The sequence below is a fragment of the Tamandua tetradactyla genome, chromosome 6 (assembly GCF_023851605.1).
Source record: "Tamandua tetradactyla isolate mTamTet1 chromosome 6, mTamTet1.pri, whole genome shotgun sequence".
NCBI classification, from domain to species: Eukaryota; Metazoa; Chordata; class Mammalia; order Pilosa; family Myrmecophagidae; genus Tamandua; species Tamandua tetradactyla.
Genome location: NC_135332.1, coordinates 176,314,118 through 176,338,106, shown reverse-complemented (window position 1 = coordinate 176,338,106; position 23,989 = coordinate 176,314,118). Strand labels below are relative to the sequence as shown.

General features: G+C 49.4%; 1 protein-coding gene across 2 annotated transcripts in view; it reads left to right on the top strand.

Moving 5' to 3' along the window:
- KCNQ3 (potassium voltage-gated channel subfamily Q member 3) overlaps window positions 1-23,989 on the top strand; it is a 303,621-nt gene that overhangs the window by 117,879 nt on the left and 161,753 nt on the right. The window contains exon 1 of one of the 2 annotated variants that reach the window (XM_077167686.1): window positions 2,934-9,570. The exons of the other annotated variant lie outside the window; for it this stretch is intronic. Within the exon in view, the coding sequence (XP_077023801.1) occupies window positions 9,497-9,570 (74 nt within the window). The 5' untranslated portion in view covers window positions 2,934-9,496. Of the gene's footprint in view, window positions 1-2,933; window positions 9,571-23,989 lie in introns of those variants that run through there. 2 annotated transcript variants of the gene reach the window in all.

Here is a 23,989-nt window from a genome sequence, read left to right as displayed (position 1 = left end):
CCTTATTGCAGGTCTTAAAAAGGCAAGATAGCCGTGAATGTCTCCATTGAACAGATGAGAAATCAACTAAATGTCTGTTTTGTGTTTTTGTCTCTGACCTCTGATTGAGTGCTACTCTAAATTTTATCAGGATCACAAGTGGCAGCTTCAAGAGGTCAGAGAGAAAGAGGAACTCACCCGAGGTTGTCATCACTCTGCCTTCGATCAGAGAAACAGATGTGAACATGTTCTAGTAAAATTGTGCCAGAGAACACGGTGAGCTGCATGTCACAAATGAGGCTGATCTCGAGAAACTGGTCCCTTGATTTCCCTTCTTTGGGTTACCTCATGTTCTTTGCCCCTTTACATTTTCTTTCCTCCTTCTCTCAAGTGTCAGGAACCCAATGAGGTCATGGTACCTCCCTTCCAAAGCAACCAGTCCCCACCCCACCACTGGATTCCACCAACTTGTTCTTCCCCAGTGGCCTCCCCACCCCTGACCCTACACTGACCTTGATTTTGCCCTCTGCCTCCATGCAGAGGTCTCCATCAGCTCTCTTCTCCCTGCACCTACAGTCTGGGTTGTGGTCTTTCTTAGGAATATAAAAAGACTACTTTGTTGGCTATGTGGAATCTGTAGATTCAAGTCCTGGTATGGCCCCTGACTAGCTGTCTGACTCTGGGCATGTTCTAAAGCCCCTGGACCTCAGTTTCCTCATCTGCACAGTGGGGATCATAATTGCAGCACTTGGTTGGGTTTTCCTGGGGAGTTCAGTGGTTTGGTATATATAACATGCTCAGAGCAGTGCTTGGCACCTAGAACATGCTCAGTAAACGTCTCTTTTCTTTAGCTATAAATATATGATAGTGATCTACATACACAATCTCATTCACTCCACATGACAGTTTTAAGAAAGTGGCATTATTGTCTGCATTCAAATCCAGATCTGTGCCATTCCAGGGCCCATGCCCTTTCCATTGTTTTTAAGAATGAATGTTTAAATGAATAAATGAATTTGGGACATTTTGTTTCTTCTCCATGTAATGCAATGTGCCCATAAAAAATGGACTCCTTGATTTGTTTCCTAAAGAAAGCCTTTCAGGAAGGAACCGGGTTGAAAATTCTAGGCATTGCAGCCTGCCAAAGGAGTAGATGCTTGTGATGGAGGGGCAGGGGAAGGAAGGCATGTGTTTTCCCTCAAGAACACCAGTGGACAGATGCTCACTTGACCATGAATGGGTCTAGCTTTGGGAGTGTCTGTATATGATGCAGATAGGAAATTATTGGGAACACTGTTGAGTGTTTACGAAGGGAATGTATCTTTATTAGAGAATAGGGCACTGAGCCTATGATATCCTAGAGAGAGTGGAGATTTCCTCTCAACCTGCATGCCATTAAATGGGATCCTAATGCAGAGTGGGAGAGTCTCTTTTCATCCTTGAGTATTTCCCATAATATGTTTGTGCACTTACATCACACCCCCAAAAAAGGCCTGGATTTCCACCAAATGCACCTGTTTGCACAGGCCAGTTCTTGCCAGGCAACAAACTTGAGTTAAGTGCAGAGAACATGTGAAACACCTCAGAGTATCTTTCATTTGTACAGCCAGTCTTTGAACTGGAAAAATTATTAGCATCCTTGCTATAAATCTCATTTCATTTCTTGTCCTTGTCATTGGACACATTGTGCCTTTTGTTCCAGGGTAGGAAAGAAATTATGGAGCTGAGGACTACATCACTGTAGACAGTGGGAGAACCACACACAGAGTCACCCAGATACTGTGTAGTAGTTTCCACGGGACCAGATTGGGAAATCCGAGAGGGATTATCCCTTGGGTGATAGGAGTAATTAGAAAAACAACCTTTTGTTGGAAGGTTCCTGAGGATGCCCCAAGCTGAGCTTCTTTGTTCTCGAACCTTGCTGATGCTCCCGCTCCTGCCTTGTTGGTTCTCCCTCTCCTACCTAGATGGTGCTCTGCCTGCCTTGGCGCTGCTCCCTCTCCTACCTGGGTGGTGCCCCCTCCTACTTTGCTGCACTGACCCTTGAAGCCTCAGCCCAGGTGGCCGTTGATGAGGCAGGCTAGAGTCTCGGGATGATTTCCTATGAGGTCACCAAGCTTTCATCTTCTGTGGCCTGTATCCTTAGACCCGAGCCAATTTCCTGAGTATTTATGGGGCCTTCCAGGTATATTTTTCCAGGTTGGTACCCGGGGATAAAGACAGATTAGGCCCAGACTGTGGTGCCAAGACCTGACCAGGCAGTGTAAAGTATATACCTAGAGAGATGTATAAGCAAACATTTTCTTCCTTCTGCCTAGCAGAGTGTCTGAACACAGTGTACTCTCAATAAACTTTTAATGTCTAAATGAATGAATGAATGATATGATGAATGAATGAGTGACAATGAAAGCAATAGAGTGAGCAATCAAACCCAGCGAATACAGTAACCCAACATGGGGTTGCAGAGTGCTTCAAGAATTATGGTGGTCCGCGCGAGCAGCCCTGACACTGTGCACAGCTTTTGTGCAGGACTAGGCTGAAGCCCTATGCGTGTGCCGTGGGCTCTGTGCACTCAGCAGAGGTATGAGCTTATGGGGAAAAATCCCGGCACTTGGCACAGCAGTTTTGTGCTGTCTTTGACACTACTGTAGGTGATTTTAAAAGGGCTTAGAGTATAAGATTTAGTGATAGGACTGGAGGTGATAGGGAGAGAAAAGATGTGTCTCAAGAGCAAGAACTATGTATAAACTCTTCTCAGTTTGTTTAGTGATGCTTAGATTTCTATGACTATTGAAGCACTTACTGCTACAAGGACAACAAGATGAAAAAATAACTTTGTTCCTATGAATCGACACCCTGTAGTCCAGGGGTTACAATTCCAAGAAACCTACAGACAGAGGCTTGGCGAATGTTGCAAATGGGCGACATGAGCAGTGTGAGGCAGCGGGGAGTGGTGGGGACTGTGGGGATCTGGAAGGTTCTCACTTCTCTGCAGGGAGCAGCCACTGATTCTTCTGATGGCCACCAGGTAGGAACAAGGGCCAGTGTTACCAGATCTCACTCGTTACAAAGTGAGTTGCTTTGCTAAAAAATGATTTTAGGAATTGAAATTCATAGAGAAGGTGGGTGGAATTGCAAGATGGGTGTTTCAACTTGCTAAACTGCCAAAAGCAGGTATCATAAAATACATTGGTTTTCACTATGGAAATTTATTAGCTTACAAACTTGCAGTTTTGAAACTGTGAAAATGTCTGGATCAGGGCATCATCAGGACTATGTTTTCTTCCTGAAGACCAGCTGCTGGCAATCCTGGACTCCTGTGTCACATGGCAAGGCACACGGCGGTGTCTTCTGATCTCTACCTTCTCATCCAGGGTTCAGTGCTTTCAGCTTCTTGTTTCTGTGGCTTTCTCTCTGTGTCTGTATTTTATTCTCTTATAAAGGACTCTGGTAAGAGGATGATTAAGACCTACCCTGAATGAGGTGGGTCACATCTTAAGTTAAAATCTTGTTCACCAAAAGATCCTACTGACAGTGGGTCCACACCCACAGGAATGGATCAGCTTTAAGAACATACTTTTCTGGGGTACCTGCAGCTTCAAGCAATCACAGTGGGTGATGCAGTGAGGTTTTGGTGATATTTCCCAATGTTAACTTTTCCCATTTCCAAACCACCTTGTGGACCATACAGAACACCGTTGTCTGTCTTGATCCCTTTCCACTCTACAGCAACACCTGAGAAGAGGAGGACCTGGGAAGTCAGATGGCGATTTGGGTAGTGAAAATGGGAGCAGTGGTCCTTCCAAGAGATGCATCAAGAGACAGAGAACAGAGTCAGATTTCTAGGTGGGTGGGAGATGAAAGCACCATGCATCTTTTGAGAAGAAAGGTCATGGCTTCTGGTTGAGTCAGCAGAGATCAAATAAGTTTACAGAGTGTTAGAAAGAGGATAAGGGATCAGCAACACCCATTTGTGTTTACAGAAAATCTACTGTGGGCAACAGTGATGAGAGTTTGGGGAGGGAGGAGTGGGATCAGTCCTGATAGCTGGATTAACACCCAGTGGAAGACAGAGGTTTTCATCTGGATCAAGGAGAAATAGGGACAGTTTTGCTTCAAGGAGCAGAAAGGACACTTCTCCTCTAAGTCTGGAAGAAGAAACAGGAGTAGGAAGAAGAAGGGCTGGGTGGAAATGTAGGGATGTTTATTTGTGTGCAAAACCATCCCACTTATTAGAGAAAAAATGTGAGTCATGAGAGTTATTTTTGCCGAGTAAACGTGACATGGTTGCCTGAGAGTTTCGTACAGGCATTTCCTGGGCAGATTAGATGTGGATAAGGCCTGCCTGGTTTTTTCTTTTTCCACTTCTAAAATGAGAGGAAGGAAGAATGGTCGCCAGGCAGCTGACCTAGACTGTAGACTCTCCAGGGCCAACAGCAAATGGACAAGCTTACATCCTAGAAACCAGATCTGGCTTAAGCCCCTGGTGGAATAAGCTATTGTCTGCTCTTTCATTCATTTCTTCCATCCTTCCTTTATTCAGTCATTTTTCACTACCACATTGTCCTGCTAGGAACTGAGGCTAGAGGAGGACATCACAGCTGGAAGGGCCATTAGGCCTGCACATACATAACTGTAATCTGAGGGAAAATGCCTGTGGATATGGCAGGAACAAAAGAGATGAAGAATTCAGGAGTTAAGGGGAGAAGGGAGTTGGGAAGAGGAGGTATTTGAGTTGAACCTTTTAAAAGGGAAAGAATTTGCCTTCAGCTGCAGAGACGGTGCTCCTTATGTTACTATGAGGTTGAAGAAGACCGGATGTGTCAAACAACTCTTTAAAACTATATCTCCCACTGAAATTATCTGGTGGCTCCTGCCTGCAGGGCAGTTGGGCTTTAATGCTATGCCCAGGAGAAAGGAGCCTTCTTCTTGGGGTGTGATGTATGACCTTCTGCTGACATAGCTTTCTCTTCCCTCTCTCTGCTCCTACAGCCCTGTGCAGTAGAACTTGGTGTGATGATGGGGATGTTCTGTGTTTGCTCTGTCTAATAGGGTAGCCCAGTATGCTAGCCACAAGTGACTACTGAGTCCTTGAAAAGAGGAGCTGAATTTTAAATTGTATTTCACAGTGATTTGAGTTAGATAACCACATATGGCCTGTAGTGTCCATATTGAACAGACAGATTTAGGCTGAGAATTCCTTAGGACTTGCTGTATCCTTGCAGCATCCAACTCTGTTCTCCATACTTAGTAGATACTCAATATAGGTGTGATGAAGGAAACTGCTTTATGCTGTTTAAAACCAAGGCTGCTCCTTTGGAAGAGTGAATTTCTGTACAGAGAAGCCCTTTGTCCCCCCTAATCCCACTCCACTGTGGGTTTGTATTTGCAGGTTTGGGTGTAGAAAGTGCTCCAGCGCCCTCCCCATCACCTGGGTTTAGCCAGGGGCCCAGGCTTCTGGCAGAAAGGAAGCTACTCTGCCTAATAGGGGCAGAAAAGTTTTGACTTCAGGACGATGTTAAGGGTTTGGGAAGGACTGCTAGTGGAATGAGGAGCCCGGGCCATCTGCTTGTCCTATGACCTGCTCCATAGCCCACTCTCCACCAAAACCTTAAGGATTGAATGTGATGGCACAGTTAGTGTGAGTGGACATTTGAAGAAATCAGTGAAGGGGCTGCCCATTGCACCTGGGTGCACAGAGCAGAACAAGCCACACCTGGTGGGACATTCTGGGACTTAGCAGGTGTCTGGGGAGAAGCACTGGATTCCCACACATTTGAAATTGACCCAGGACAAAGCTTATCCACTTTAGACTTTGAGAGGATCAGGGGGTCCTCTAGACAGCCCAACTTTCATTGGTGGAAAGCCTGGATAAATGAGTGAAGGGTGAAGGGTAGGAGTTAAAAGATATTATGCAACAGGAATGTATTTCAGAGCAGAGCTGGAAAGGCCCTGCTCTGGGCTCTGGCCCAGCCTCCACAGTTTTCAGAGGGGGCATCTGAGCCCAGAGGAGAGAAGGTACTGGCCCAAGGTCACCTGACTGCCTTATTCAATGTGGCAAGACTGCAGGTGAAGTCAGATATTTCCAGCCCCATTCTTGTGCCTTCCATCGTATTCCTTTGCTGGGTTTGCCCAGGATGATCCCCTGTGGCTCTTTGAACTGGCCTCTCCTTAAGGTTTCCTGAGGCCACCTCCCTGCACATTATGCAAGCTCCATTAAGAGAAAGCTCATCGAGGAGGTGACTGAGAAGGCCTTGGAGTTCCCATCTCTGAGGCTGCAGACTGCATCACTCACCCGCAGAGCCAGTTTTCTTCCTGGCTGTTGCCTGCCAGAGCAGCTCGATTTTCTCTTTGTCCATGCCCCCGCCTCAAGAAAGGGCATTTGCTGACAAACAGCTGGCGCATTCGGGAGAGCACAGATGGGCATTCCGGACACGCAGGTGCCTTTTGAGGCTGCTGCTGGCCGTGTCCCCAATGCCCTCGGCTTCCCTCCGTGCACCACTGTCAAGCCACCAACTTCCAAAGAGCGATACTGAAAATACCAGCAAATGTCCTGAAATGAGCACTAGATAAATGTGCCTGGCTTATTTTTATGAATCCTCCAGCAGCCCTCTGAACTAGCTACTACTGTGACCTCCCCATTGTCTTGGACCACAAAGAGTGCAGGGGCTGGTCCAGACCCATGCAGTGAGGAAATGGCAGCACTGGGGTTGAAACCCAGCTGGCTGGCCCCAGGACCTGGATGCTCCCCCTCTGTCCCTGGAAGGAGGGCCCGGAGTCACGGACCTGGGCGTCAAGCTTCAGTTCTGCCTCTGTATGTTGGGAAGTGACCTTGAGAAGATCACCCAACGCCTCAAAGCTTCAGGGACGACATGTGCAGAGTGCTCCCTGCCCTACCCCCTAAAGGTTCTCGGTGTGTTTGAGAAGAAAGAACAGCACGGAAGCCATTTGTTTCCCTGGCCCTTGAACCTTTTCTGGCTTTCTCCCCATCTGCTCACCCCTCTGAAGCCCTGGGATGATTCCCTTCTTCCCTGTGTTGAATTGATTTGGAAAATCTTTGGATAGGAAGAATGCTAAGTACTTGGCTTGTGTTTTGCAGACCTCATTTCTACACTGTTAGACTATTAGTTCAGCTTTATGGCACAGATTCAACCCCCTAAAAAAGTGGGGATGTAATTTGAGTACTTATTATATGCCAGGCTCTGGCCTAGGCACATTGATTCTGATCCCCATGTTAAACCCAGATGCATCCATCCATTGCTGTGACATCTGTATGTGATTGCTGGACCTCAGGGTCAGCACGCTTCAGGGGCTGGGCTGAACCCCTTATAGCCTGTGGACACTGTGCCCCAACTGTTGGCCACCATGTGGCCTGAAGGGGCACCCACCATTCACAAGGTAGGGCCTGGCTGTCCGGTTCCTGATCTGAGGAAGCATGATACCCTGGTCATTCTGCGATGGGCCTCCGGGACCTTCACTTCCCTGGAATTATATGTCAGTGCCATGGCCCCCACTCGCTCATAATGGACCTTTATACAAACTAGTAAAAGGTCACTGTGACGTCTTCAGGAAGATGCAGAAGGGGCCTCCTCTGCTAGAGCAGAGCCTTTACCAAAATGATTCTCTTCCCCCTCCAGGCCCCCTGAATGGAGTGTGGGCTGGACTTCCACCTCCACTCCCCACGCCTTGACCCAGTGTCCTTCTACAGTGCACAGCCTGAACAGTGCCCCAGGAAGCCCTGTGACGTGTGGAGCTGTGCATGTGGTTCTCGTGCAGGAAGGGCTCCGTGGGTTGCCTGGGAGCATCCCTGATCCAGAAAAAAATTGAACCACCACTGGTGATAAGCTGAAGGATGCCCAGCACAGAGGACTGCTATGGCAGGAACGTGACAACTATAGATGATGTTGGGAGGAAACGAGTGACTGTGTGAGGGTCAGATAGGGTCAGGCTGGGCAGAGAGGAGGTGGCCACTGGGCTGCGTGGTGGTTACGGGCCTGGACCCCGGAAGCAGGCTCCCTGGCTTCAGATCCCTATTATAGTTCTAATGGGCCCCAGATGGGTGAAGTCACAACTGAGGGCCTTGCTGTTTGGGCTGGAGTAGAGCCATGATGTGACTGCAGGTCTCTGACTGGGGCTGGTTTGTGTGTGCCCAACCTGCTCTCCCCCAGGGGCACAGGATTGGGGCAAGCACGGAAGCAGAGAAGGGCTTCTCCAGTGATGGGGCTGGGGGCCCGGGAGCCACAGGGGCCCTGGCTTCCTGCTGCTGCAAAAGCCAGCTTCCCTGTGCATGGTCCTGCTGTCCTGAAGAGATGGGGCCTCTTCTGGCTGCTGTGAACTGACCCCGCCTTGAGCCTGGAGGCCCTGGAGGTGGGAAGTGTGTCCCTTTGCCTTGTGTTTCCAATGGTGAGCCACTCCCTGGCCTTCTAGACCTGTAGTGCACACTTAAAAAGTGAGGGGTAGAATTATAGAGTGGAGAGAAGTTGGGGTCAGCCTGTGGATGGCCTTGGATGCTAAGGCAATGGATAGCCACCGAAAAATGCTCGGGATGGTTTGATTTTAGAAAGACCACTTCGGCTGAAAGATGGGGAGCATTCTAAACAGGGCAGGGAGAAGCAAGGACGAAAGTTGTGTCCTCCAGGTGAGAGGTGGTGGCCTGCAGTGGGGAGCGGCCACTGAAATAACGCATGTCCAGAGGGGAGGGGCCGGCTGCACAGAGGCTAGGCTGACATCTTTCCTGCGTGTCCTGATGGGTGCTGGCTTTCCCCTCCTGAACAGGGATCTCTGAGCCCCTCCCACGTGTAAGCATCGCTCCATGACTACAGCTTTGGGGTGGCACAGGGAACAGGCACCCTTACGCCCCACTGCTGGCAGGGCGCCTACTATCACCCTTCCCAGAACAATTGGAAAGAGGCTTTAAAGAGCCACAGAAAAAGTTCACCTCCTCTGACATTTCCATTTTTGGAAAACTTTTTGAAGGAAAGAATGTGATGTATAGACAAATAAGTTTACTGTAGCATCATTTCTAAGAGAACTTTTGAAACTTTCCAAGGGCCCAACAATATGGGGAAATTTAAGTAAATCACACCTGTCTCCATAGCTGGCCTGTCGATGCCTTGGGGTTCCAAGGTGGCATGTGCCCTGGGTAGGGTGTTATGCAGTTGTTAATATTCATCGGTATTTCCTAACGACATCAGGAAAGGCTTATGTCACTATGCTGTGTGGCAAAGGGAAGTCAGAAAGCACAATAGATTACATAGTATCCCCTGCCATGCCAATAAAACCCAGCAACTATGGAATTAAAATGTATCACATACTAAAAGTGGTTGTTTCTAGATAATGGGTCTCTGTATAAGATATTCGTTTTTCTTTCAACTGTGTATTTTGCACATTCTTTGCAAGTAGCGTGTTTTATGTGTATAAAGGGACATAATGTCTCTTATGTGCTGACTCCAACTTTCCTCAGCCCTTTCCCCTGGGTTTGCCTTCAGGCAGGGTAACAAACCGGTCAGAGTGAAATATGCAGAAGGCTGGGAAGGTGGAAGTGCATCACCGCAGGCGTGTTTGCTCTTCCTTGCGGAGCTCTGCGACCAGGTGAGGCTGCGTGGAGTTGATCAGGCCCTGCTTGAGGATCACAGAAGCCTCTGCCAAGTCCGTATCCAGGAAAGTGCCATGGGAGAGGGGGACCCTGGAGCCTTGTCTCCTAAGGGTGGGCCTTTCCCTCAGCCCACCACCACCCCCGTGACCCGGCGCTGAGGGTGCCAGGTGGATCCCACCGGTCCCAGCACTTCCAGGAGCTCAGGGTCACAGGAGCAAACCCGCCAGTGCCCAGCCACAGCACTGGGATGGGCCAGCAGGAGGGCAGGGCGCAGGTGGGGTGGGGGTGCGGGGCCCAGGAGGGCTTCTTGGAGGAGTCACGAGTCGTTGCAGGAGGTGGGGATGGAGGGCCGTCCAGGCAGGATGTCAGGACAGACTAGTCCCAGCAGTATTATGGGAGAGCACGAGGGAGGTGGGGAGCAGGGAAAGACAAGGGCAGGCAGTGATTCAAGAGGCAGCTGCAGACGAGTGGCAGGTGGCAGGCTGTGGGGAGAAGCCAGGGAGAAACCCTGCAGTAGGGGGCTTACTCATGAGCTCACCATTCCCAAGCTTCTCCCGCGGCTCTCACATGGCAGAGGGGTTGATTCACTGTCTCTGTGTCCCCAGCAGATAGAACTGGAGCTGAGAGGAGGGAAGGGTGCCGTAGAAGGCAGGCAGCACCCATCTGCTGACATGGCAACACTGTGCCGCCTGCTCCTGGCAGTTCCAGGCAGAGATCCTGGCACGTGCCACCCTGGGGAAGCGGGGTGAGCACGAGTGGCCCTGGGGGGCTCCCTGAACTTGGCTTCTGCCCCCTGAGGAAATGGGTCCATCACAGCAGCTGCCTTGCCGCTCGGTGGTTGGTGAAGCACATTCACAGCCATCATCTCTGAATCTTAAAATAATCCTGGAAGGAGGTAATGCCATTTCCATTATACAAATGTGGAAACTGAGGCTCAGAAAGGGTATGACTTGCCTGGTTTCACAGGCTACGCAGCAGCTGGGGAAAATGTCCTTGTTCTTCCCTTTTAATGCCCTCTGTGCTGACCTGAGCCAAGCCTGGTGCTGACAAAATGATATCAGAGTGGGTGACCTGGGTCGTGGGAAGGAGGCATAGGGGTCAGCGGCTTCCTTAGGGCCAGTGTCAGGCGTCGCCTTCCCCCCACATCAGTGACATCACCAGTGTACTTGGGACCCACATTACAATCTAGAGTCATCTGTTGCCGCCTCACAGATGACCCCAAGACTTAGTGACTTAAAACTACAAGGACCTATTACTGTAGCATCCTGTGGGTGCAGCTTGGCTGGGTGCCTCTGGCCCTCATCTCCCGGGAGTGGCAGGCCACCCGTCTGGGGCTGGCATGGGGAGCAGCAGGCTCACTCATGTGTTTCATGGCAGGCCGCGTCCCTCACCACTGGGACCTCCCCAAGAGCTGTGTCACGACGTGGCAGCTGGCTTCACCAGGCCTGGTGGTCCCAGAGAGAGGACAAGAGAGGGCCCTCACCAAGGACACCCAGCTTGTTATAACCTCGTCTCAGAACTGATGTCCATAGGTTAGGAGCAAGTCGCCACCTCTGCCCCATACCCAGGGGACAGGTGTTACGCCAGGGCACGACTACCAGGAGGCAGGGGCATCTTGGAGACTGCCGGTCGCATGGCCTCTGACCAGCAGCCCTGGCCTTTGGAGATCCCTGAAGACACCTGCACTGCTCAGGAGAAGACGGCAGGTGATGGACACAGCACATCCTCCAGCACCATCACGCGGCCCAGGGTTTACTCTTCCTGGACAGGCTCACCTCCTGTTTCTCGCCATGCCGAAGGCTTTGCCACTGTAGGGTCTCTGCCTGCGCCTCAAGGAATTTGTCCTGGTGTCAACAACTCTAAAGCACCGGCCTCTCCTTCCCACTCTGCCCAGCTACTCTGTTGGCCCCCCCCGTATACTCAATACACACACATGCACATGTACACATATATATATAATCTACTTATTATATAATAATAAATTGCTACTAATTACTATTTAATATGTAATGTATGATATGTCATTTGTTTATTTATTACTTATTATTGCTTACCAGCCCACCCCCCAGTAGAATGAGGGGATTTGCCTCTTGCTTGCTGCCATCCCCCAGCAAATATTTATTGAGCACTTACCATATGCTAGATGTGGGGATACGGTGCTTAGCTCACCAGCTAATGAAGAAACAGATTATTTGAAATCATTTAAATCAAAACTTGTCTGACATGCAGGTGGACAGCTTGTGAAGGTGTGTGTGTGTGTGTGTGTGTGTGTGCTGCAGTGCCATCTCACAGGGCAGTCAGCTCAGGCCAGGCCGTCAGGAAAGGCTCCGGGAGGAAGCAGCCTCTCAACTGAGATTAAAGGAAGGGTTGGCACTAGCCAGGAGAAGATAGAGAGTGGGAAGGGAAAGGAGCTGCCAAGTTCAGAATTATTGTCCCCATTTAAAGAAGAAACAGGTAAAGCCAGGAAAGTGAAGTTTGCTCCTCTTCTCACAACTAGGAGGCGAACAGTGGATACCCCTCCAACTGCTCCTGCACAGCCTGCCCCACGGCTCCTCCACACCCCACCCATGGCTCCTCCACAATTCACCCATGGCTCCTCCACACCCCACCCACGGCCCCTCCACACCCCACCCACGGCCCCTCCACACCCTACCCACGGCCCCTCCACATCCCACCCACGGCCTCTCCACACCCCACCCACGGCCCCTCCACACCCCTCCCTTGGCTCCTCCACACCCTCCCACTGCTCCACACAGCCCACCCACCGCTCCTCCTTGCCCCACCCACCGCTCCTCCTTGCCCCGCCCACTGCTCCTCCTTGCCCCGCCCACCGCTCCTCCTTGCCCCGCCCACCACTCCTCCTTGCCCCACCCACCGCTCATCCTTGCCCCTCCCACTGCTCCTCCTTGCCCTGCCCACCACTTGGGCTCTTGTGATCTATTTCTCCCCCTTATCTGTGTTCACTTGACGTTACTATTTTGTACCATCTGGAAATTAGACTTGTTTCCATTTAAGGAATTAAAATTTCCAATTCCCTTCAGTCTATTTAAAGCTGAATAGGGGAATCTATTCTTTATACCGACTCATAGAAACCAATCAATGGCTTTTTCTAAAGAAATGAGCTTCTTAATTTGGTTAGGGATTTCTCCACAAAGAAAAATACATACGAAATGCTGAATACATTTGAATTTTTTAAAATGTCATTCATTTCAAAGCGGTTGATAAAGAAAGTCATAGTTCTGACTTTAAGTTTAAAAATATGGAAAAACCCAGGGAAGGTGATGAGTAGCATGGGATCCAAATGCCTGCCAGCAGGGATATCCATTGTGGTGCATTTTGTTCCTAATGTACTCATTTGGTTCTTTATGTTATCATGGAATTTAATAGATTTTAACTAAACATGGAATATATAGCTTTATTCAAGAGATGGAACAAATTATTTTTTAAAAATCCATCTCAGTTTTGCATTAAGGGAAAGACAGACTTAGACAGACAGACAGCCATGCCAGGAAGGGAGGGAGGCAGAGAGGTGCCCCTTTCTCCCATCACCCCAGTGCTCCCTGCCCCATGTACACCCTGGGAATCCAGCTGCCCAAGGCAGAAGAGCCAAGCCAAGGTGAGGCCTCCGGGTCCCAATCTGGGAAGTGCTCCTGGCTTTGGGGCAGGGAATTCTGTGGTTCTGGGTTCTGTTGGATCATGGTGAGTGGAGGGACACAGGCTCCAGATGGGCGTGTCCCTGGGGCTCATGGCCTCCTTCCCCTGTGGGGAGGGACATGGAGGGCCTGGGGTCACGGAACGGGGTCCAAGGGCAGCACTGCTCACAGATCTGAGTTCACATCCTTCTTCTGCCTATTGTCATTATGCAGTTTGGGGCAAGTTACCTAACCTCTCTGAGCTTCAGTTTCCTCATCTGTAAAATGGGGACAATAACAGCACCTAACTTCATAGAGATGTTATGGGAATTCAAAGAAGTAAGTATAGAAGGTGATTAGGGTTCCCAGCACTGAGAATCCTTAGGAAGTATTAGCTCTTGCTATCTCATCCGTTTCCTCGGGATGGCATGTTTCTTCCCGTATGTATGGGCCACAAAGCCAAGGACCACATTTGCCAAATCCACCACTATTCACCCAACATCTGCCACAGTGCCTTTACATGTGGTAAGATGCAGTAATTACTTGTTGACATTTTAGGCTCTGCGGTACAACAGGAGAATAAAACACCTAAATCCCCTTCCTCATGGAACTTTCTTTTTAGTGAGGGGGATCAATGAACAAATATAGAATATTTATAAGCACTGAATATAGCATATGCAGGGGCAGAAAGTATAAAGGTGAAAATAAAGCAGGCAAAGGGGCTGAGAGATGCTAGTTCACATGAGATGGTCAGGGAAGTCTCTCTGATAAGGCGCATGAATGAACGAATGGTGAGTATAAGCTGTCTGAGGGCAGCGATGGGGTCTTCGTTGCAGCACCACTGCTTGCACTTTGTCTGGCTTAGTGGACCGTCAGAAGGGTTTGTTTGTCCTCAGCTTTGGCATTCCTACAAATGCTACCAAGATTCAGGGTCCAGAGCCCTAGTACAAGATCAACTTCAAGGTCTACCCGTTTTGGGCAATACCAAAAGGCTCAGTGCTCAGGCTCTGAACGGGGATGGTTGTGAGTTCTAATTCTGATTTGGCCATTTTGTAGCTATGTGATCGTGAGCAATCTAGAAGTTTTACCCCTCTACATCTATTTCTTCACCTTTAAAGTAGGAACAATAATATGTATTACAGAGATGCTTAGGAGGGTTAAATAAAATAACGTGTAATACAAAGAGGGGAGTGCTTGATGGATGGATAAGGAAGCCCTGGTTCCATCTTTGACGAAGGGGGTAATCCATCCATCCTTGTAGATGACTCGGAGCCCTAGCTGATGGCTTCTGGGGACAAAAGTTCAGGTCTTTATTTGGCAGCCTGGCTCACTGCTGAGAAAGTGCCTTTGAAAGGTATTTTGTATGTCATGTTGATTTCTGCTTCTGTGACATTTCTTCCTTCCACTTGGCAGCACCTCCTTTTTCCCTCTTGGTGGCACCTCCTCCTTTGGTCATGACTCCCAGCCTCAGTCCCTTTGCGCTGGCTCTCACCTCGCCATCTCTGGGCTTCTGCTTAAATGCTCCCAGAGACAGGAAACTCACCTCTCCTGGGAAAACCTATCCCAGCTTCCTGCTGAAGTAGCATTTCTCTCCCTGTTGCTTCCACCCAGGGTGCCTAATTCCATCCCCCACCCCCCTGCAGGGCCCAGCAAGTGTAATTCCTTTTATACGGGCCACGTGAAGACCAGGTCCCAGTGCCCCCATCTCCCTCCTCTAGTCTGAATAGTGCCAGTCCCTTTTCGGGCACCCTTTCGTGGCCCCTCGCCATCCTGGTCTCTTCAGTTGGTCAAATTCCCAGTGGGATCCTCGAATTGAACACCCGGGTGTCACAGCTGGAGTGGAAGGTGGACATCTGTCATGCCTAGTCATGCCTTCACAAATGTGGAAACTGAGGCCCAGTGCTGGGAAGGCTCTTGACTGAGCCCATAAAGCAATGCCAGCCCTGAGAAGAAACCAGTTCCCTCACCTGCTCCTTCCTGCCCGAGTAATGGCTGCTGCCCTCCATCTGTAGCACTCTCAGTCAGCGGGCCTCCTCAGCTCGTCACAGCCTGAGCACCTCCTGGTCCCCCTCGTGCCTCCAGGGCTGGGGACAGGCCCTCCACGACCAGCCTGCCACCGCGGGTGTTGGCTCTGCCCACTCAGTGCCCCCAGCCTTGGGTGGGGCAGTCCTAGAAACGGTGGGATGGACGCCAGGGAACAAGTTGCCCTCATTTGTTCTTCTCCTAAAAAAATTAACTAGGACAGTGAATACAAAATTATTCTGGGTTTGTTCAAGCTGGGAAACCTCTAATTTTGCTTCGGAAAACAATGAGCTGGCCTTGGCACTCCATGGCAGAAAAGCAGGGTAGCCGCTGCTGGTCAGGGTGGCAGCTGCTGTGCCGGAGCCTGCAGGCTGGTTGCAGCCTTGGGCCTCACCCATCCCCGTGAGACCCTGGGCTGGGCAGGGCCCTGGCTCCCTAGGTTTCCGTTTTCTTACCCTGTGAAAAGAGGGCAGAGTGTATGCCCAGAAGAACTGAAAACAGGGACTTGGACCCTTGGGCACTGATGTTCACAGCAGCATTATTCACCAGAGCCAAAAGGTGGCAATGACCCAGGTGTCCATCAGAGATCAGTGGCTAGGCAAGGTGTGGGCCCCATGCACAAGGGAATACTATTCAGCCAAAAAAAGGAGTAAGTTTTGGTACATGTTACAACATGGATTAGCCTTGAGAACATGTTGAGCGAGAGAAGCCAGACACAAAAGGAAAAGTATTGGATGATTCCCTTACAGGAGGTACCTAAATTCTTAGGAATACAAAGTAGGTTAGAGGTTGGTGTCTGGGAGGGGAGAAGGGGAATTAAGTTTCTGTGTTGGGTGATGAAAGAGTTTTGGTAATGGATGGTGATGGCTGCACATTACGAATGTAATTAATATCATTGAATTGTTCACTTAAAATGTTAAAATGGGAAGTTTTTTGTTCTTTATCTGTCTGTCTATGTATTACTGCAGAATATTTTTAATGGGCTGTAAGGCCCATCCTCCCTACTCTGCTGGTGGGATGGTTTGAGATAATTTATGCAAAATACTTGGTCCAAGCTCCATGCAAGGCAGGTTAATGGTAGCTCAATGTGAAGGAAAATTCCGTCTGGTAGTTATTCTTCGTCCACCTTTTAAACCATGTTCATTTCCCTTCTCCTCAAAGGTGGGCCTTCCTTAACGACATGGTTACTGGGTTAAGGGAAAGGTGGGGGTGGGTGGGAATTGTCTTAGATGAGAAGATGAGGATGAAAGCCTAAACTGCATTCATCCATGCATTTATTCATTTACATCTATTAACGAACATCTAGTGACTTTGTGGTGTTATGCTGAGAGATTAAGGATGGGGGATAGATAAACCTGGACCCTGATCTCAAGAGTGGTAGAGGAGAGAATGCAATCATTCTCTCCAGCGTAATGCAGTAAAGGTGCAAAACCTTAAGTTGAGATGGAGAGTAAGTTAATTGGTCCTTCCAGAGAGGAACTGCAGGATATGAGGGAGGGTTTCCTGGAGGAGGGTTGATATTTGAACATGTTAATGAAGGGTATGTAGGATATTTCAGGTGGAAAGTATCCAGGAGGGTATTACAGATTAGGGGAACATCATAGGCAGCCAAGATGTCAAGGCATGAACTAGAATGATAATCTCAAGGAACTGTAAGCATTTGTAGTTGCTGGAGCATATGTGGTAGTGGAGAAGCAGCTGTGGGAGAGGGGGCAGCACTGTCACAGATTAGCTTGTGGGCAACTTCAGGGCGAAGGACAGGAGCATCTGTGGCCTTTTGGAGGGGATGGGAGCATATAAAGTGTGGTAAGGAGCCAATGTCATATCTATTATATTTATTTTTTTTAAACTATTTCTGCAGGGCATTGGTAGTGAAATTGGTTTGGGCAAAGCTGAGAGTGGTGGTTACCCTAATGCTTTGGCTTGGAATGGTTGCAGGACTTAACTAGTGCTAGGGATGAAGAAAAGGGACAGATTGTAGATAAATAGAGGCAAAATCAGTAAACGTGGTGAATGAATGGAAGTGAGAAATGAGGGAGGGGGAGGAGTTGAAGAACAAGCTCAACATTTGGTCAAATGATGAGTTCAGTGATGTGGACATTTTCCTAAAATGGGCAAGGAGCAATTTGGTGGGGGGGAATACAGTGCCATTTGGGACATGTCAAGTGTGGGGGGGGGGGGGGTTGTGAGACATTCTAGATGGAGCGGGCCTGCAACTTGAATCCTTCAGGAGCCAGAAGAGATGGCTATTGCTGGGGAGTTTGGGTGTGGACAGGAAGTGATTTGGTGCCAGTTGAATCTCTAAGTGGAGAAGCCCAGGAAGCAGTTAGATTTACGATTCTGGAGTTGAGCAGAATCAAGGCGAGAGTGAGAGATTGGGAATCGTCAGCATAAGGACCCTAATTGGAGGCATGGGAAGAAAAGGGTGACTTCCAGAATTAGAGAGACTGAGGAATATCCCAGGAAACCCAGCCATGTATAGAGTGATGAAAGTGAGAGAGACCTGGTCTTCGGTGTGTTGATGCCCCAGGATGCCCAGTGTGGAGTGGGAGAGTGGGAGATGGACGGACTGTAGGACTAGGCTAGGGTGAAACTGGATGCCATGGTCACGGGTGGCCAGTTGCATGAGTGCAGAGCCCCAGCGGCAGGTGAAAACCTGGGGAAGATGCCCACTATCCAGTGTAGCGGATGTCAGGCCCTCTCAGGCCAGGGTCGGGACAGGGATGTTAATGACTGGAAGCTCCAGTAAAGCTGTGAGGCAGGGTAAGAAATGTCACAGCTGATGAGACAGTTCAAAGCTCATCTCAGACCCAAGGAAAGTGGTGATCAGTATGAATTATTCTACAACCTTCCCCATGGTGGGCCTGGGGACGATGGGCCCCTGTCCTGGTTGGGATCAGTTCAGGAGCTGGGAAGGGCTGAGCCTGTAGGTGGATCAGTCACGGACAGCTCCAGCTGGGTGGGGGAGGCCCAGGTGAGGAGAGCAGAGTCCGCCTGGGCTTTGGAGTCGCCATTGTTAAATGAGGGTGTCAGCCTCGGCTGGTCTCCAATGCCTTGGCCAGCCCCGATTTCCCATGGACTCTTTCTTCTCTCTTTCCTAAGGAGGTTGGGATTGCTTTGAGGACGTAGGTTATCTTGAGTATCTGTAACTCCGCTGCCCATCCAGGTTCTTGGTGGCCAAGTGACTTTGGGCAGGTTGCTTAACCTTCACTGTACAATGGGGACAGTGACACCTGCCACTCTGGCATTGGGCGGGTTAAGGGAGAAGTGTCCATACAGGTCTGTATCAGGATATTTTGGGCTGATGTAACACGACGCCGAGCTAACAGTAGCTTAAACAATAAATCCATTTAGCATTCGCACCTTAGGACAAGTCCAGAGTTGAGTGACTCAGGGGTTGGTTCAGCAGCTCGGTGGTGGTACCAAGGGCCAGCCCACCTCTCCCCTCTGCCATCTCGAAACCTGTCTTCAGGCCCATGGCCTCGGCAGCTGCAGGTGTCAAGTCCCGATGCAGCTCTGTCCAAAGACAGGAGAAAAGGAATGAGGATCTCTCTGTCTCTGTCTGTCTTTCTCTTTACTAAAGAAGAAAACATTTCCCAACAACCCCTTAGAGGACTTCCCTTCCATCTCACTGGTCAAGTTGGTCCCAAGTCCGCCTCTAGTGCTGCGTTGTCAGAGGGTAGCAGGAAGACTGTCAATAGCTTCGAAGACCAGAGGGCAGCAAAATTTTTCTATATAGGTCCAGACAGTAAATATTTTAGACTCTGTGGCCCCACAGTCCCTGTCACAACTGCATGGAAAGGAGCCAGAGAAGGTTTGTCAATGAATGGGCATGGCTGTGTTCCAATAAAGCTTTATTTTCAAGAATTGGTGGCAGGCTGGATCTGGCTTGCCCCTGTTTTGCTGGCCTCTGTCAGACCAGGCAGCCTAATACCCCTCCCCTAAGGTCGTGGAATTTCTGTCCTACTCTCCTCCTGTCTTTAAGGAAACAAAGGGTTTGCTCTGTGCAGGCAGACAGGCTCCTGAGTAGGCAGACGAGAGTGTGGCCCTGTTGCTAGCACAGCATATATGTCAGCAGCCTCCCCTGCTCCCTGGGGGCAAATGAAGCCCCCCGACCTCTGATCGGCCAGGAGGGCACATCCAGAGAGACCCCAGGGAGCATCGCTTGTCCTGTAAACCAAATCACGGCTCCAAAACCAAGGCCCGAGGAGCTTGACTGTGTGCTAACCTGATAATCTCCAGAGTGCGCAGCTGCACTCGTCCGAGGGCTGTGTGAGGAAGCCTAATTATTTTTGGGATCTCCGTCCCTCGGTGGGTCACCACCCACTGTGTCCAAAGACCTTCACAGCATGCCGCTTTTTAATTGGTTCTCTGGAAGGCTTTGCAGTTCAGAGCCGGCACGTGTAGGATAAAGACAGTCTTTTCTTCCCCAAGATCCCTGTCCAGGCATATCTGAACCAGGCGAGTGAGCAGAGGACAGGCCAGCCCATCTTTCCCTACTGTCCACAGGCCCGGCCTGCCTGGGTCCCAGGCTTTTTCTCATGGGGCAAGTATCTGATGGGGTCATGCAGTCTTTGGAGACTTAAAACAAAATTGAGGAATTACCCACAATCCACATAGGCTAGGAAACCCAGTGGGCTTTTTCTTTTCTTTCCCCCCAGTTCTTCCAATATCCCTGCCACTCGGGTTTTTCCATGTCACCCTGCCTCTGAGTCTCCTGCCTCAGCCTTGCCCACCCCCTGTGTTCCTTCCCCTCCCTGTTCTAAGCCAGCACAGAGGTCACCCGAAGGCCCTAGCCTTGCCTTCCCTGCAGACCACTGTCTGGGGTGTTTGCCTGGACAGCAGACTTGCTGAGGTGGGGAAGCAAATCACACACTGCACAGCAAACAGCTTAATACTGGATCTGACATGGCTCTGTTCTTACAGAGATTGTGCTACACCCCAAGAATTGCTCACCGGCCAAAATATCTTTGTCAGCACCCCCTACACTTGCTGCTCATAATTTAACCCTTGCTTTCTCATTCTGTCTATCCCCCCTCTTCACTCACTCTCTTCTCATCCTTCTCATTCCCTCAGACCACACCCTCAGGCTGCATCGGAGCCACTTGTCAAACACAGCCCCTTGGTTAACCTCCTGGGCCCTCTCCCTGCTGTTCTGTGGGCACACAATAGCGCCTTTTCCCTGTAGCTATAGGGAGATCTGATCAGTGATGCAGGAGGGGCCGTAGCCCAGGGCCTGGCCTGCGGTGCCAAGTGGGTGTGTTGCTGGCACAGGGTGGGGAGGTGGCTCTGACTTGATGGTGAATGGGTAGTGACACTGTGACCTTGGACAAGTCACTTGGCCCTGCTGAAGGTCAGTTGTAAAACAGGCAATATAAGCGCTACAGTCTAGGCCAGCCTTCCTAAGAGATGATAGTAACGCTTTTCACATGTGTCTTCTCAGTTATTCCTTATATCAGCCCTGGATAGGTGTTGCCATTCCCATTTTAAGAGATGAAGAGCCTGAGGTCTGAGAGGTTCCATGTCTTGTCCAAGGTCATATTCCTAATAAGTGATAGAGCCAGAATTCTCACCTCAGTCTACAGTCTTCATCACCAGGTAAAATTCTGTGGAATGTGCTGTGGAAACTGGAAACTATACAAATCCAACCATGTATTTTTTTTTTTTTTAAGAACTCAGCTCTCAAAATTGACATTGTCATTGTCTATTTATTGGTAGTAAAATTCTGGAGCTACACTGGAAATCAGAGCAGGCATTTTTCATGTTTTGTAATTTGTTCATTCTTGCAACATATATTCAAGAAGGGAGCCAAATTTAAGGCTGGTCACCATGCATGCCACAAGAGCAAGAGGAGGGATTGCTTTGGGGGAACTGAGAAGGTGCGATGGAGGTGGACCTGGGGAAGCTGCCCCTTTGCTTGGGCTCTTCTATTGCTGTGTCCTGAGCAGGCGCCAGGCCCTCACGCTGTGACACAATGAATCCACACTGACAAGCCCGCCTGCGAGAGCTGAGGGAATCCACTACCTCCTGCCTCGATGGTGCAGGCGTTACAGATGGGGTGAAAGGGAGCTGGGCCGGGGTGTCCTGGAGCTGCCTTCCGTCACCTCTGAGCGGTGCAGCTGCCTTGCGGTGGCAGCTCCGTGGCTCTCATCCATGGCCATCAGGCCAGCACCAGACTGACTGCGGGGGCTGCAGTCCCGGGCAGCCCCTCAGCCCCGTGAGAAATCCACCTTGTCATCTCTGCTTTCATCCCCAGCATTTTTTTTTAAGGTGCCTGTGTGGTGATTTATTCTAACAGCTTAGTGAGTACTGAGCTGTCAGGTCATGGGGGACAAAGCAGAATAAGAGCCTGGTCCTCCCCCCAGGAAGCCACACTAGGTGTGGAAGTAAGCTCACTGACAGTCGGGCATTCCCGCAGCTGCCTGAACTCATTCCCTAATGTGTGTCTCCTGCCAATTCCTGGTTCTTCTGCACGGGGGTGCGGTCCAGACACCCTTCGAAGTGAGGGCTGTGGACTCAGAATCCACCACTGGTTTCGTGAGGCATTGTCCACTGGCTGGATACATCAAATCCTTTCCCCCCTGTGAGGTGGGAAAGGTTTGTGACTGGCTGTGATTGGGAAGGGGTGAAGGTGGGAACTGTTCAGGGAAGACAAGGCAAATTCAGCATTTAAATATAATCTTTCTGGACAGGATGATGCTGACAAAATTTATGGTGGACGGACACACAGAAGTCTTGGAGTGGGGCTCCAGTGGCCTGTGGAATCCCTGTGCCTCAGCCTGGGGATAAATGTGGTCTTTCAAAATATCTCCAGAGGTCTAGGGAAAGAAAACACGCAGAGAAACAGAAACTCACGTGCTCAAAGCCTGAAGCATTTTTTTCCATTCCACAGGCATTGTTACTAAAAACTTTCTATAAAAGTTTCCAAAAGGATAGGTTCCTCAAAAATACTCGTTTGAGCTATACTCAGGCTGTTTAAGACAGTCCCTCCACTGCCTTCCCAAAATTGAAAGCCGTTCAGAAGCATGAATCATAGACGTATAACCGATGACACATGCGAGGGACTACTGCTGGCTTAGAATTCAATTTCAGCCTGAAATGAAGTTTAATAATACATAGAGTGGCCTCATTTTCCTCTTATTAAAGTGAAGGATATGACTTCAGGGCAAGATTAGCTAATTGTATTGAAATATTTCAGCTATAAGAAAAATAAAGGACATGGATTGCCCTTGTGAAAGGAAAAACAAACAGGAGCTGAGTGCATGAGAAATGAGTGATCTTCCAGCTTGAAGAGATTTGAGAACACTTGAAGAAACTGCTTACAGAAAAGACCCTGTACGCCAGCTCCCAAGTCCCTGAAAGAAAATGAGGCAGGGAAAAACTCTCCAGCTTTTCTTTTAAGGACCCAATTGGATGAATCAAACCCTGGAATGTGCGATCTTACCTTCCTTTTCTCAGCATCACAGCGTCACCTAAAGATTTCCTAACCATTAGCCCTTCCCTCTGAATCCCTCGTCCTGAGTCATCAGTGGCCCTGCTGCCACCCAGCCAGAAACCAGGGTCTCACCCTCACCCTCCTCACTCTCGCTGCTGGCTTCTCCCTAGTTGGCTCTGGTCCACAAGCAGTCCCCAGTTCCAGCCCTTACCGTCCCCTTCCCAGCATACACCGTGTCCTTTCCCCATTCTGTCCCTCCTGGGCTCTGGCAGCAGCCTCCGCATTACACCCAGCTTCCTGTTTCTGCAGTGTGCCCTCCATGGTGTCAGCCGAAGGATCTTCCTAAAGGACCAACCTGACTGTCTTCGTCTCACACACACACAATGGGTTGTGTTTACCAAGCAACGGGGATGTATAGGCTCATGGTCTGGGAGGCTGGAAGACGTGCTTCCTCGGGGGTCAGTGGCCTTCTGACTGGCTGACCGTCTTTAGGTCCCTTGGCTTCCCCATCACGTGGCAGTGTCCTCTCTTTTCCCTTCTGGCTTCCTGTGGACTTCCCGCCTTCCACCTTTTTCCCATGGCTTTCTCTTTATAAGACCCATCCTGATTCAACTGGCCACACTTTAAAATAACAAAGTGTCCAATTTATAATGGGCTCATACCCATGAGAATAGGATTAAGATTAAAAACATGTTTTCTCTCGGGTACATAATTTAATCTGCTATATTGACCATGTTACTCATCTGCTTAAAATAATTCAGTGGTTCCCAGCACATATAAGATAGAGTCTAAAACACTATAACGAAATCCAAATTACCTTCATGGTGTCCTTTCTTGCCATGCCCTCTCCTGGAATCCTGTCCTCCAATCTGCCAGTTTCTTGCAGTTTTTTTCAAATCATGTTTTGCTCTGCCACACCCTGCATTACACTTTTATCTTCTCTACCTGTTATGAAGCTCCTCACCTAACCTATTCACCCGACCTAATCCTGCTCATATTTTAACACTCCTTTCACACACCGTACCTTCTGTTTGGACTGCCAGTGTTATTTTGGGGTTTAGAATGGGGAAAATATCTAATTATGCTAATTACTTTTCAAAACGTTCATTGATTTATCATTCTTTTGCTTACTCATTTGTGATGCTGCCTTTACTATAAACTAAATTTTGCATTTACTGGATTCTCTTTCCATTCTTTTGACCTATTGCCCTACCTATCAATTCTTGACATACAGGGTACAACTCTTGGATCTTACTGTTTTTATTATCAAAGACATTTAATAGCTATTACTTTCTTTTAGGGCAAGGCCCTCTCAGTACTCTGTTT